At 39.5% G+C, this 14,098-nt stretch overlaps 6 protein-coding genes across 6 annotated transcripts; 4 read left to right on the top strand and 2 right to left on the bottom strand.

Moving 5' to 3' along the window:
• Window positions 1-867: 867 nt before the first annotated feature.
• On the top strand, window positions 868-1,629 carry BATDEDRAFT_23960 (uncharacterized protein; the record flags this gene model as incomplete). The annotated part of the gene is made up of 1 exon (XM_006677817.1): window positions 868-1,629. One exon carries the CDS (start codon window positions 868-870, stop codon window positions 1,627-1,629), a length of 762 nt encoding a protein of 253 aa, XP_006677880.1.
• Window positions 1,630-3,494: 1,865 nt separating this feature from the next.
• On the bottom strand, window positions 3,495-4,797 carry BATDEDRAFT_87435 (uncharacterized protein; the record flags this gene model as incomplete). The annotated part of the gene is made up of 4 exons (XM_006678048.1): window positions 3,495-3,624; window positions 3,784-4,430; window positions 4,538-4,687; window positions 4,753-4,797. 4 exons carry the CDS (start codon window positions 4,795-4,797, stop codon window positions 3,495-3,497), a joined length of 972 nt encoding a protein of 323 aa, XP_006678111.1.
• A 91-nt stretch (window positions 4,798-4,888) lies between these two features.
• BATDEDRAFT_23958 (uncharacterized protein) lies at window positions 4,889-5,530 on the top strand (the record flags this gene model as incomplete). Its single annotated transcript, XM_006677816.1, has 1 exon — window positions 4,889-5,530. The coding sequence occupies one exon, from the start codon at window positions 4,889-4,891 to the stop codon at window positions 5,528-5,530; it is 642 nt and encodes a 213-aa protein (XP_006677879.1).
• A 553-nt stretch (window positions 5,531-6,083) lies between these two features.
• BATDEDRAFT_31587 (uncharacterized protein) lies at window positions 6,084-7,576 on the bottom strand. The gene has a single exon (XM_006677907.1). It carries the CDS (start codon window positions 7,514-7,516, stop codon window positions 6,845-6,847), a length of 672 nt encoding a protein of 223 aa, XP_006677970.1. The 5' UTR covers window positions 7,517-7,576; the 3' UTR covers window positions 6,084-6,844.
• A 2,814-nt stretch (window positions 7,577-10,390) lies between these two features.
• On the top strand, window positions 10,391-11,350 carry BATDEDRAFT_10598 (uncharacterized protein; the record flags this gene model as incomplete). The annotated part of the gene is made up of 3 exons (XM_006677678.1): window positions 10,391-10,522; window positions 10,733-11,115; window positions 11,248-11,350. 3 exons carry the CDS (start codon window positions 10,391-10,393, stop codon window positions 11,348-11,350), a joined length of 618 nt encoding a protein of 205 aa, XP_006677741.1.
• Window positions 11,351-12,424: 1,074 nt separating this feature from the next.
• BATDEDRAFT_87722 (uncharacterized protein) lies at window positions 12,425-13,933 on the top strand (the record flags this gene model as incomplete). Its single annotated transcript, XM_006678159.1, has 2 exons — window positions 12,425-12,568; window positions 13,751-13,933. 2 exons carry the CDS (start codon window positions 12,425-12,427, stop codon window positions 13,931-13,933), a joined length of 327 nt encoding a protein of 108 aa, XP_006678222.1.
• Between the last annotated feature and the right edge of the window lie 165 nt (window positions 13,934-14,098).

Genomic DNA, 14,098 nt, shown 5'->3' with positions numbered 1-14,098 from the left:
CATCTTGCAATGATTGTCTCTATTTTGCTTGGGAATAAACAATGTTTAAATACTCGCTGTTTTTCTATTAAAATTAACCTTTTCAATGACACAACTATCATGATGCACACAATCAAACTATGATTTTGAACTGAAATGGTTCTTTTTTTACATTTTGTAGTCATGCATTGCACAATCATCAAATCTAAACCCATATGTATGCATTGCAATATATATATTATGTGTTTGACTGATCTGATGCTGTCGATACAACTCTGCACATGCTCATTCTTGTTGTATCCTAAACTTACAGATATATCCGCGTTTCTAGTTCAAGAAACCAATGATTGCACATTTTAGAATACAACTGTTGTCTGCATACCAATTGCACAATATTCACAATATTTGTACAGTAGATTTGGAGATCGAACAAGTGTCAAGATTGTGGGATGCACTGGAGCTGTGGTGTGAACATTTTTTCAGTTGTATTCACTGAAACGGAACAAATAAAGGAGTCCGAGTACATGATAAACGATCGATTTTGTGAAATGGTAATTGTCATCAAATTTACTGAATACCGTGTCTTTTAAACTTTTTGGTCAAGTTCAATGGTCTTTCTCTTCTGTGTTCATTTTTGTATAAACACTGCAAGTGAATTGACTACAGAGTATACAGTGTTCATGTTAAACTAGTGCTATTGATGACTCGAAGCACGAATCCCTGCTGCACTCGTGTACAACATAGTGGATAAAAGCAGCAACCCTTTAACTCTGTAACTTGGGCCGTAACCCTGTATGCACTGTTATCAGTGTGTAAATGGTCTGCTACTTGATAAAATATATAAACAGCAATGATTGTCGTTGATCGACCATAATACTTGCTGTCACTATGAAAATCAACGTTTTGAGCTGTCTTTTTTTGGCTGCTACTGCCAAAGCCATGATACTTTCGAGCAGTTCAGATTCCATATCCATACTAGAGAAAAGACAAACTCCTCCAAATGAACCGAATCCGTCAACCAGCCAACAATCGCATCCGTCAACCAGCCAACAATCAAATCCATCAAACAGCCAACAATCGCATCCATCAAACAGCCAACAATCGCATCCACCAACCAGCCAACAGTCAAATCCACCAATTAACCAACAGTCGAATCAAAATAATGAACTATTTAAACCATATTCTTCAAAAGGACCATTTCGTCACATCCTTGATGGAGCACCACCATTAAAGGCTAGCGATTTCGGCTATGATGATGACGGAACACCTTTGGATAAAAATGATCCTAGATGTAAGGAACTGTCTACAACTGAACGGTGTATTCGTGCTGCTGATGAAATGACTCCATCAGCAGTGACGAATAACATGATACTAAAAAAACTACTGAGCAAACTACAAAAGTGCCAGGAGAAATACGAGCGGATGGAGCTGCGCTTTAAAAGTTATAGTGAAAACCTAAATCAACAGAGATCATCCCCATACAAGCCGCATCGAAAGATCACTTTTGAAAAACTCGAGGCTCAAGCTCAGAAATGCGGAGAGTTAGTAGAGGAAGTTGAAAAAATGATGGGCAAGATAAAACAAGAGATGCATATTATTGTGCATTACAACAAGTTGGCCGCTTGGTTTGAAAAAAAACCTCGTAGATAGTCGGCTAACTTACAACTGTGTTCACGTAAAGTTTGGCAATGTGCTCATCTTGCAATGATTGTCTCTATTTTGCTTGGGAATAAACAATGTCTAAATACTCGCTGTTTTTCTATTAAAATTAACCTTTTCAATAACACAACTATCATGATGCACACAATCAAACTATGATTTTGAACTGAAATGGTTCTTTTTTTACATTTTGTAGTCATGCATTGCACAATCATCAAATCTAAACCCATATGTATGCATTGCAATATATATACTGTGTTTGACTGGTCTGATGCTGTCGATACAACTCTGCATGCTCATTCTTGTTGTATCCTAAACTCACAGATACATCCGCGTTTCTAGTTCAAGAAACCAATGATTGCACATTTTAGAATGCAACTGTTGTCTGCATGCCAATTGCACAATGTTTGTAATATTTGGCTTGGAAAATAAAAGTGCTGATTTGAATGGCATGATCGTTTATCGATCGTGTTTCCTGTACCACGTTCAGTTTGCTGAACGACATGTTGATCCTTTCAATTCAATACATGACAACGTCAATCATTTAATCTTGTTTTGGTACGAATTTCAGTGTTTGACCTATATAGTATGTATGCCAACCTAAAACAACTGTGCAGTTTTACAAACGAACAATCCATATGTTTGAAATACAACAACATGTTTGATGATATTGGAATGTTTTGCAAACATGAGAAAGTGAGTTGAATATAAATATTTTTGTTTTGATTTTTGTTTTTAACTATGAATCGATGTTAATGTATCCATAATGGAATTAGATTGCCGGTATCCACTTATGAACCAAAAAAGTCGAAATAAACATGATCAAAAAACACAAAGATATAGCGATTATTACTGGTGGTTAACAATGGTAATGAATTGAAGTTTTTATTGAGCTGATGTGTCTATCCAATGTAGTCGGCACATCACCATTAGTTACTGAGATAATTTCAATCCCGTTTTATTGATTTTCAAGCTGTCGAGTATATTGTTTTGGCTACTACAATTTGGAATGCTTATTTATGTTGATATATAATCAGGGCTATTAGGATCGAAAATACAGTAGAAAGAGCCAATCGAGATATTTATGGTTTTGCAGCCGGTAGTTGAGTAGTATATAAAAAGTACCAAATAGTACCGTTTTTGTTTAACAATGATAAAATTAGTGTAGCTTACAATATTGACGATTTTCACTAGAAGCTGTCCAGAAAATAAAATTTCATTTGAATTCTGCGAGAATAGATATGAGAAAATGGATTGAATTTCATACTAAGAAGGGTTTATTTTATTCAGAGTAGATAGTTTATGCGACCAATTCAAAAGATTCAGCCTTGTAATTCATTGAAAGCGAGAGCATGTTTTTGGACAAGAAACCCATTCCAAAAACGTTGGCATCGGCAAAGTGCTTGTCACGATGTGATAAATGATGTGATAACGTTATTCAAAATAGATAGCAAACATAGTGACGATATTCTGGTAAATGAGCAAATAATATACAAAGTGAATGATCTTTTGTCAATGAACTTGATACTAAACAAAAACAACGAAAAGAGAAGAGAAAAATGGTCAAAAGAGTCATATCTCAAAGTCGGCATGGTAAAATATACTTTAAACGATCCCGCATGGGTAAAGGTGTAGTTGGTTTGTGTATAGACTTCATTGGTAAAAATGGGTGTTGACTGATGGCATGCTGTTATCCTGTATTTGGGAAAACGCATTCAGTATCATCCCATCATATCATCCATTTGATGGTAGAAAGCATTCGGATCATGACACAAATCTTGGAAAAACATCATTGAAAAAAGTAGTGGTAACCAGTCGATCTATGCATCGATTTAGCTCAAAACCATAAGTAATAATTATAGTGACGATCGTAGCCATCCAACAAATCGAGGAGTATATCGAATCATTTGTGAAATCAAAATGACTTTCCAGGCTGCTGAAAAAATCACAGAGACTGCAACAGCATGATGAGTTGCCATCCCAATGCTATATATTTTCAAACACGAGTTCAAATACAAAATTAAAACAGTTGGTCAGTATTACTAATGCAATCACCGGATAGGTGCAACAGCTGAAAAGGAAGAGTGGTTAATTTTAAATATACAGTTTCAGATTTACAAAAGACGAGAAATGAACATGCTTTACCTGGGAACATTTTGATCGACAAACACGCGACGAGGATACCGACCGAGAGTGGATATCCACATGCACCAATGTATATCAAACATGGAATAAATGCCAGTAGCTCGAGTTGCCAACACATTAGTTCCATTAACAGGACATCCGATCGCTAGCGCAAGAACATCGCTGGTCAGCCACAATGTCATTCCCCAAATTGGTAAAACTTCAGGAGGAGCACTGGGAACAATCACGCCTGCATACAAGCAATGGCCAACAGCCATCCGTAAAACTGGCTGTATAGCTTGTAATAGCTTGGTATTCATAGTTCTTGGGGTTATAATGTCAACTTTCAAGCATCTCCAAGGTGGAAGTGAGGATGGTTGGGTCAATGCATTCAAAAACACTTTGATATCTACCCAGTAAATGTCAGCAACTTCTTTTGGTGATAAAACAATAGGAGGAGTTTCAGAGACGGTTTGAAGATAGACTCTGCAGGTAAGGACTAGTATGCGAGTACGAGTAATGGGAGATCGAATTTCCCTGTCGTCCAAGACACCCAAGTACTTGAATGCAGAGGATTGAAGATCGAGACCTATTTCCTCGAGAGTTTCTCGCTCGGTAGCCTGCTGATCAGATTCTCCAGACTCAGCCTTTCCTCCGGGAAAGGCCATCTACAATTAACAGTAATGGGTTGCATTTAAAGGAAAACTGATGGAATGAGAATTTGAATTAAGGTATCAGACAGGATGCATGTGTTTCAATGAACATTCAAAATTACGTGGCCACTCCATCTATCCCGAAGATTCCAGGCACGGCGAATATACAGGATCTCTAGTGCATCGGTAGTAGGATGGATACGCAGGATAATAGCAACCCCAGCACGACGAGGAGAGAGCAGAGTACTATCTAATTTAGCATGAGAGCGATTCTATTGTAAAATATCCAATGTTAATAGTCGAAATAAAACAGATGCAAATGGAAATGAGAACGTACTGCCAAGGAAAAGGAGAGCTGGGATAGTAGTTGGTTGCTAGTCATTATAAAGAGTAAATCTGATGACAGTATTCAAGTCACTCCTCCCTCACGTGTTCCAAGTAGTATAGATCGCTCTCTGGTTCCAGCTATCCTCATGACCGGTTCAATGCCATCACTCAAGTTGGTTTACTTTGATGCTCGCTCCAAGGGCGAAGTGATTCGTTTGTGTATGCACGTAGGCAGCATCCCATTTGAGGATTACAGAGTCGTTCGCTCTACCGAATGGCCATCGTTAAAGCCGCAGACTCCCTTTGGGCAATTGCCCTTACTAACCATTGACAACTCTACCACTATTGCTCAGTCCAATGCCATCCTCCGCTATGTCGGAACACTAGCTGGTCTCTACCCATCCACAGATCTGCTCAATGCTGCTTTGGTTGATCAGATCGTCCTGCAAATAACGGATATCCGCAACTTGCATAATGCTACCAAAAAAGATCCAGATCCTGTTCGAGTTGTTGCTACTAGAGAAACTCTAGCTACCACCTGCTATCCTGCCATGTTTGGCTATCTAGACAAAACCATTGCTCAACATTCGGCTGGAATATGGGCAGTTGGCCATACCCTCACTATTGCTGATCTGATGATATATGCTAATGTATCTTTTATCAAAGATGGACAATGGGCTGGCATTCCTGCAGACCTTGTTGATGCATACCCTAAAGTATGTGCTATATACGAAGCTGTCCGCTCCCATCCAAAAATTGTCGAATGGGAAGCTGCACATCCAAAATAAAATTAGATTGCTTGCACAAACATGAATCGATCATCCGCCCAATTCTAAATTTAGCTTATTGTTGGTTATACACCGTTGAAGCAGTAACCACAATGACGAATTATTTAGGGCTGCAACTCCCTGTAACGGAGAGCTTATAACATTGCAAAGTTATTCATTTCCTCCAGCTGAACAATGCTTTTGTGCTTGAATGAAATATACTCGAGCATCTTGTGACTTGTAATCTATTGGAAATAAACCCATTAATATTACATACATTAGTAAAGCATAGATGCGATTCTGGAACACCTAGAGCTACACTGTAAATATGCAAGTATGCAGATTTCAAGACCCGAGTCAAGATCCGTATGGGATATGCCTTGATGGCAATGTACAACAGCACTGCTCGGTCCAATCTGCACATGCAAATGAATGCATGGGAGTGCTAACCAAAGGGCGTCAATACACTGATGCAAGAGTGTCAAAATATCAGTAGAGCCAACGACTGCTTACAAAGCATACTCCCTGTGCAAACTAAATTACGGCACCATTCAACCCTACAAGCACAAAAATACTAGAATCAAACTTTTATTATTCAAAAACTAGTGCATGCAAAACGAAGCTATTTTGGTATGGATGTAGCAAGAAAACATCTTGCTGTAGCAACAAAAAGTAATCAGATGGATATTAGTGTGGAGATTTGGTGCAAGTGAGGATATTATGGGTCTGTTGTGAGTTGAAACCAGAAAGGTCAAAAGTCTAATAGAAAGATGTCGGAGCAAAGCGAATGGTATGCCGCCAGAAAAGGGTTAGGGTTAGAGTAACACTGAAAGAGACGGCATGGCACAAAGTGCTGGAATACGATTCAAGCCACTTTAGAATAGTAGAGTCGATATACGAAAAGATAAAGCAAAGCCGCACCGCAGACAGCACATGAAACTAGCAGAGACCGTAGTGAAATAAGCAACTCTGGAATACAAGTCACAACACAGCTGGTGTCTGAAATGAAACAGCTAGCAATAGATCAAGTTGGTCGAGCCACAGCTCGCAGGCATCGCTCAAACTAGGACCAGAATAAGTGCTGGCAATTGTTAATTTAACCCTTGAAGCGATCTGTGACTACGCCCACTACTGAACCCGTGCCTTTGAGAAAAGCAAGTCATGAACAATATATGCGATTAGACATAAGATGTTTATGCATATCGGTATATTGCTGTGTATACTCGCTGTCTATCTCAATGCCATGATCACGCATCGTTCGGTCGGCTCAGGCAAAACAAAGCACCTTCAATCTAAACATGCATCCGATCTGGTATCCACCCATCATAAACAGCCTCATCTGCGTACGCTAATGGTGCGGGGACGAGTAAACTCTGCATTCAAATGAGCACAGACTACCCGACGTTGAGCAGTGTGAACTGACAAGTGTCGCTGTTGAGATAGTGTCAGTCGAACATCAATGGGTTTACTAAATGTATTGACCTGATGCAACCCGCAAACTGTGGCCAGCACAGCGTTCTGGTGTTCACCAGTGAACCCAGAAGCGTCACACACATCAGCCTCACTATCAAGATCGCTATCTGTGGTGTCACTAGTAGATGCAGTATCTAACGCAAGCGATGGAATAGCAGATGGGAACACCGTGCGAGGTCGGCGTTTGGACCTTGTTGATGTGGTAGATTGCAACGCCGTGTATGGGGTATGAATGGCATCAGAGGCCTGCTCTGAGTCGCTGCTGCCTAGACTGCTTGTGCTGCTGTTGAATCGAACATGGCGATTGATGCCAATACTGATCCAACTGACATGGCTCGAGTGCGATACTGCATCAAAATCAGAAGAGTGGATCAAGCTTTGATCTGTCGGCTGCGATGGGGGAACCAAAGTAATGGTTGAGCTGTGGGTAATGGACGGAGAGAATCCGACAATTTGAGTCTGGGCAACCAAGTGCTGCAATGGCTGTGACGAGCATTGGGAAGAATCAGATCCAAAAGAGGCTGGAGTAATCATAATGTAATGCGCAAGGATATGTATCGAGAAATATTAAGGTTTTGGTCAAGGAGCTTAGTCGATACCGTATCGATATGTGTATCCTTCTAAAAAGCGAGAGGAAACAATCCGCTAGTTTTATAGTCGCTTCAAGCCGGTGGGCGTTTCGTGTCGTTGATTGATTTTACAGAAGCTTTCAGCAGTTGAGTGGTGGCCGTCGACTCAAGGGTCTAATCAAACAAACAATAGTTTCAGGGTCAGATGCGCATAATGCCTTTTTGCAGTAATCAATTAAATCAAATTGAATGCGTTTTGAAAATGAGCCTATTTAGGGGATTCATTTGAATGGCAGTAAAGGGACTGTAACAGGTATATCTTTATCTATCAAGTATCATTCGGCCTATTAGTCGTTGCTAGAGTCAAGCATATCAAGAAATGACCCAAAAATGGCGATGGTGACCAAGGTCGATGGTCTAATAACTGGGTCCATGCCAACAGGCACGAGACTTGGCAGCCGACCACTAGTTGGATGGAAATTATATTGTTCTAGTTATACAATGAATAAGCATCAAGGTAATGTCTGGCCATATAATACGACTTGGCTTGGCTTGGCTGGATTAGATACGGTGCTGGGCTAATGAGTGGTGCTGGGTTAATATGAATGATGCTGTGTGTGATTTTGTCCAAAACGAGTCTTAATGCATCCTTGTTGTCTGACATGAGCAAAGCAATTCAAGCTAGTTTGATGATAAACTAATGCAAGTGAGCCAATAATGTGGCTGTTTACAACGATCATGTCAGCGATCATGCCAATGAATTCGATTGAATGCAAGAATTACGAATATGGATGAATGGGCAATGTAATGTCGTAGTTGACATGGCCATCACTCAGATACAAGCGAGTATTGGTAGACAAGACTATTGACATGATACAATAACACAGGCGGCCGAATGTATCAACAATGCAGGCGCAATCATAAGATGCGACTGGATTCTGGCCGAGTTTGGAATGTACAATGGTTTGGTTGCATTAAGTTGTTTCATAAAGTTTATATTGAGTCATTGTTTGTGACAATCCATCCATCAACACCAATTACCCACATTCAATTAGCGTTCTAGTCGTATTGTTTTCATGTAATATCCAGTAATCTTACTGATGATCAAGCCATATCTCATTATGCGCCACCAATGTCGCATTATTTCTCGGTCAAATGAATTTGCTATACGCATCACTGCTGAACGCTCAACATCATCATTTTCGTTGTATGTTTTGTATCTTGAAAGCCACAATTGGCTGGCATTGTTTATCAGCATACTATTAATTGCTAGTGAATAAAACTATAGAACCATCAACAATGCATGTCGTACTACTGTAAATTCATGGCTAGCATAAATCCGTGCAGTGCCCAGTGTTATAGACGGTATCTGTTTGGTCATACATGTGTTTTTATCACACTAGGCTATATCAATCATAACCCGACTAAATGGAATTGTCAATGGTGATTTGATAATTAGCAATGATTCCCTATGGATGAGCGTTGATACATTTGACCCGTTAATTTGGTCGGGTTCCCACCAACGCCACATAATTCTCGTTCCATCAGTATAACCATCAGCATCAAATCACATGAAACATAAATGCAGTAATGATAAGACGTAATCAGGTTAATCTTGAGATAGTTACCAACACAAATACACCCTTTAAACACTGTTTAATTAGACCTACCCATAACTTGTGCTGCATGACCGCTTTAATCCTGTTCCAACTCGATGTAATGGGCGTCATGACTTTTTCTTTGCATTAATAGAGATGTAAGCCTTATCTTTTTCGTTCATTACCCTTTCATTTTGCAACTTTGTCAGTCTGTTACGGGTTGATTAAGGGGTTCATCAGGCTAATTTAGATTCTAATTAATTACAATCTATATTCGTGTAGCTTTGGCCGAGTTTTATGACAAACCATGTGTATACCACTTGTGAATCTGATATGATCTTGACTTGATTAGAAGCCTGACAGAGTCGGATACAGCATGCACTGTATCGATCTCCTATACATGGACAACACTACACACTTATCAAGTCGTGCGAGTTCAGCCAATAGAAATCTACTGAATCTATTGATAGGCAGACCTGCATTTGAGCCATGTTCAATACACAAACGTATCTGCAAATATTATGGTTTTTGCTCACTTGTTCCTGACTCAATATGCGGGCGTGATGGTTATGCTGCAATATTGTCGTTTGGTGGATCCGTCCAAAGATCTTTCAACTGCATGATACAAAGACTCGGTTTTGGCAAGTTTATTTTAATTGGTCACATCAGGACTAGAGTATACACTATTCATCATGCTCAATGGCTGGTGTAGATATATCTACAACCAAATCTGTTGACTGTCGCAGATAGTTTAAATTGATGTCTGGTACTGTATATCAAATATAAAGACAAACTAGACATGCCAATCGATTATACTGTTGCTATTTTGTGCATCAATACTGTTTTATACAAAGTTGATCAATGGTTCGACATATAAACAGTGGAGCAACTCGACACATTCTAGACATGCAATATTAAACAGATTTGTATGATCAGCAATTGAATGCATGGCAAATTTGCATGTCTATTAATTGTTGCAGTAGATTGTTGCCAGAACGATATGGATATGCTCAATCCAAATGGCAACTGTCTCAAGGCGCTCGATCATGAATACTTGCAATAAACAAATCCGTACTAATGGTCAGACAGACTGTTGGTATGCACTGAGTGTGCCATTGACAATGACCATGACAGTTACACAAACGGCTGCTTCACTAGCAAATGCTAATCGGCCGTCACAGCCACTTGCCATTAGAAGCTATTTGAAAAAGGATTGTCCTTTACCACTACTACAACAGCATATGCTTCGAACTGCTTCTGTCCATCGCAAGACCGCCGAGACTGATGTACACATTGATCTCACTCTACTGGACGTTGGCCAATTTGACAGTCAGGCCATTTCCATCTCTACTGGAATTGGATTTTTGGATCATGTATGACTTGATGAGATTATGATGATTAGTAAAAGGTCAATGCCATTTAATACAAACGAGTAGGATTGGTGGATAAAAGAATGAATCCCATCAATATTCAGCCATCAGCATTCTGCTGATATCAACCTCAAAGTGTTGGCATGTTATTACTAATGCAACCGTATTGAACTGCAACTCACACTTTAATGGACTGTTCAATTGGCTTATTAGATGATCCATGCACTTGCCAAACATAGTAAATGGTCCATCACTCTCAAGTGCACTGGGGACATTCACATTGATGACCACCACACCACAGAAGATATAGGTCTGGCACTGGGCAAGGCATTCAAGGAGGCCTTGGCACAAGGTCCATCCAATCTTGCTGGCATTAAACGCTTTGGATATGCCTATGCTCCGCTAGATGAAGCCTTGTCCCGTGCAGTTGTTGATATCTCTGGCCGTCCATCAGCTCATATCGATCTTGGTCTCAAAAGGGAAATGCTTGGTCAGTTGAGTTGTGAAATGATTCCACATTTCCTTGAAAGTTTTGCTGGCACTGCTGGCATTACCCTACATGTGGATACTATCAAGGGATTTAATGATCATCACAGGTACAGTTGTAGCTGAATGCATGGTGTCATGTTTGGATACTAGAGTAGATGTAACACTGTTTTGGTTACAAAGTCTATTTACAAAAGTTTATGATGAGTGGATTTATTAAACTGTTACTATGGATCTGATAGGAGCGAGTCTGCATTCAAGGCAACAGCACTTGCCCTTCGTGAAGCCGTTTCATTTACTGGTGCATCAGACGTTCCTAGCACAAAGGGCACGTTGACCGATTAGTTGATAAACAATCGGATGTTGCACTTGGACATGTGTTTTCGTTGGATTTACTACTTTATAAACTATGCAGTTTTGATTGCTACTGAAAGTTGTTGGGGTTTATTGGTGAGGCTAAATATATCATTGATTAGTCAAATATTGCTGTCGTATTTCTAATTTTAATAATGCTACATTCTGGATATTTTGGTTGGTGATAGTGGTTGTACATGGGTCGCAATCATAGTCAGCACATCAGGATCACCCAGATACAGTGTTTAAATTCAAAGTCGACTATTAACCAACAATAAACTCGATGCAATTCAGCAGGCCAGTTGCAGATCCTCATAGTAGACTTACTAAAGTCAAGCTCTGTGTTTTTGAAATAAAGCAATGGCCGTCCATCCGCACGCACACCTTCCTGAATAAACCGCGGTGATACTCGAGTGGTTGAATCTTTTTAAACGTATCTGGATCAAGAAACTCACTATCTTTGAAGTGATCGGATTCCTGCAGTACCATTTGTATATCAGCACTCATTAATAGAATGGAGATATTATTGCTTTAAAGTGTTATCTTTATCTGCAGTCGGAAAGAAAAACATAAAATTTCCAAATTGTCGCCATCAGATTTGACTGGCAATTTGAATAGGCTTTATGAAGCATGTCGCAAAGACCAAGTCGACCAGCAAACCAGAGTGGTCTCAAAATCACTCCGAATCCCATTCTCACGAAACGAAGAATTCCCCAATGGGAGAACTGGGCAAAAATGCAAAATGCATCTGATAGACTGCATGTTCAATCCACAGCTGACAAGCCAGGCGATATCTCGAGTCTTGGAGGTCAAAGTCAAATCCAGCAACCAGCAGATACAATGAAACAGAATGGAAACATAATAACACAAGAATTTCCACTGGAATCTATAAAGACTTGACTGAGTTTTCAGGATCCATCATTGGCGTTATCTAAACGACAACTCACTCGCTCCATTCATTTTGTAGATTTCGATAAACCTGAATCTGGAAAGCCATCAAATTCAATCAATACAACTCAACAGGCATTGCCATCAAAAGTGTTTGGAAAAGAGCATCCTTTAACTATGTCTTTTATCCCCAGCGTATCCCAAAACAGCCTTGCATCGTGCATTCCTGATGCTTTGAAAAAGTTGCCCAAAAAATACTACTCGCACCAGTTGAACATTTCAAAAATTCCAGCTTTACCATCCAGGCTCGACTCTGTTGAAGTAATCAGACTCTAACCGTTTTCGAACTGTTTAAATGATTAGCTTACATCGGTTGTAGTATCCGAGCAGGGTATTATTCTAACACAATGTAACACTAGTGTGTCACATTGTACATCACCTAATTCATATCCTTCACATCATTTATTGACCATTATGTTTCTATAACGACCCTACTTACTTTAACATTGTACTCATAGTTACCAATCATATGTAACTATATTCCATTATATCTACACAGCTAACAGCTGGAATAAGTCCTATTGGCCAAGTTATCTCCGGTTACAATAGCCTATTATCAAACAGTCAATTACTATAAGAACTAAGGTACTTTGTTATTAAATAAATCCTTTGAACATCCTCTAACTATCATCCGACATAACTTCGTTACTATCTATCAAGTTCAACTCTCTATTCTGTTGACTTTGACTTGCGTGACTACTTCCTGATTATCATTCAAGACCTCTTCTGACCTATCTTTTCTACAGCGGCAGATTATATACTATTACATTATACTTTACTAATTGAAAGACTCAGTCTCTTTCTCTATTTTCTATCTCTATACTTCTTGCGCGATAATCAAAATCTTTAATAGGTTATTAGAACAGTTGGAAGCCACGCAGTAAAGATCACATACGGTCTATACGTACCAAGACTAAACCAAGCCAATTTCAGCAAATGGTATATCAGTATCGAAGCAGTATTCGAGCACTATGATTTATGGGATTCATACGTCATTGCAGAACCGCCAGAAAAGGCAGAAAAAGCATTCAAGATAAACGAAATCAAAGCAAGAGGGTTAATCTGCTCAACAGTCAGCGAAGAAGACTATGAAGAATTCACTGAGGATCCACATGGAACTCCGCTATCAGCACGCGATTCAATCGCTAAAATAGTCAAACACTTCAAAACAGGAAATCTGATCGAGATCCACGGATTGGAAATCAAGATGCAAGAACTCACTTACAACACAGATGGAGGAGTCAAAGTTATATTCGAAGAAATGGCTAAGCTAAGGAAAGCGCTCGAGAGAATGAACGTTGTAACTTCAAATTCCGAGTTCTTCAGAAAAATCCTATGGAAGCTAATCGATGTATCACGACATTGGGTCTCGATGAGAAAGGAATTCAATGACTATTCTGAAAAGGACTTGTCTACACAGCCTATCAAGGACATGTTAATCAGAGAAGAAGAGGATCTAATAAGAGCTCACGAATTACCCAAATTACAAAACGCCAAAGTCGCGTTACACAGCTCATTCGAACAAAGAAAGCCATCAAGAGCAAACTACAATCAGCCACATCTCAGGGGCTTTACCAACGGAGATCACTCGAACGATTCTCGTCAGAATGTTCAAAACTCCAATAATTCATCTTACTGGCCAAACGGCAAGAAGAAGATATTGCGTCGTAATTGTGGAAAACTTGGATCTCATTTAGCAAAAGACTGTCGAGCTCGGTCCTCAAATAACAGTCAATCAAATAGTAACTACGCATCTACGTCATGCTACAACTCAAACGCTAATAATGATTT

Source organism: Batrachochytrium dendrobatidis (genome assembly GCF_000203795.2).
Source record: "Batrachochytrium dendrobatidis JAM81 unplaced genomic scaffold BATDEscaffold_4, whole genome shotgun sequence".
Taxonomy (NCBI): Eukaryota; Fungi; Chytridiomycota; class Chytridiomycetes; order Rhizophydiales; genus Batrachochytrium; species Batrachochytrium dendrobatidis.
The sequence above is the reverse complement of the archived record's forward strand: the minus strand, read 5'-3'. Positions and strand labels throughout refer to the sequence as shown.

Excerpts from the sequence above, each read along its gene's own strand:
- BATDEDRAFT_31587 (XM_006677907.1), bottom strand. The coding sequence starts at position 7,516 with ATGATTACTCCAGCCTCTTTTGGATCTGATTCTTCCCAATGCTCGTCA.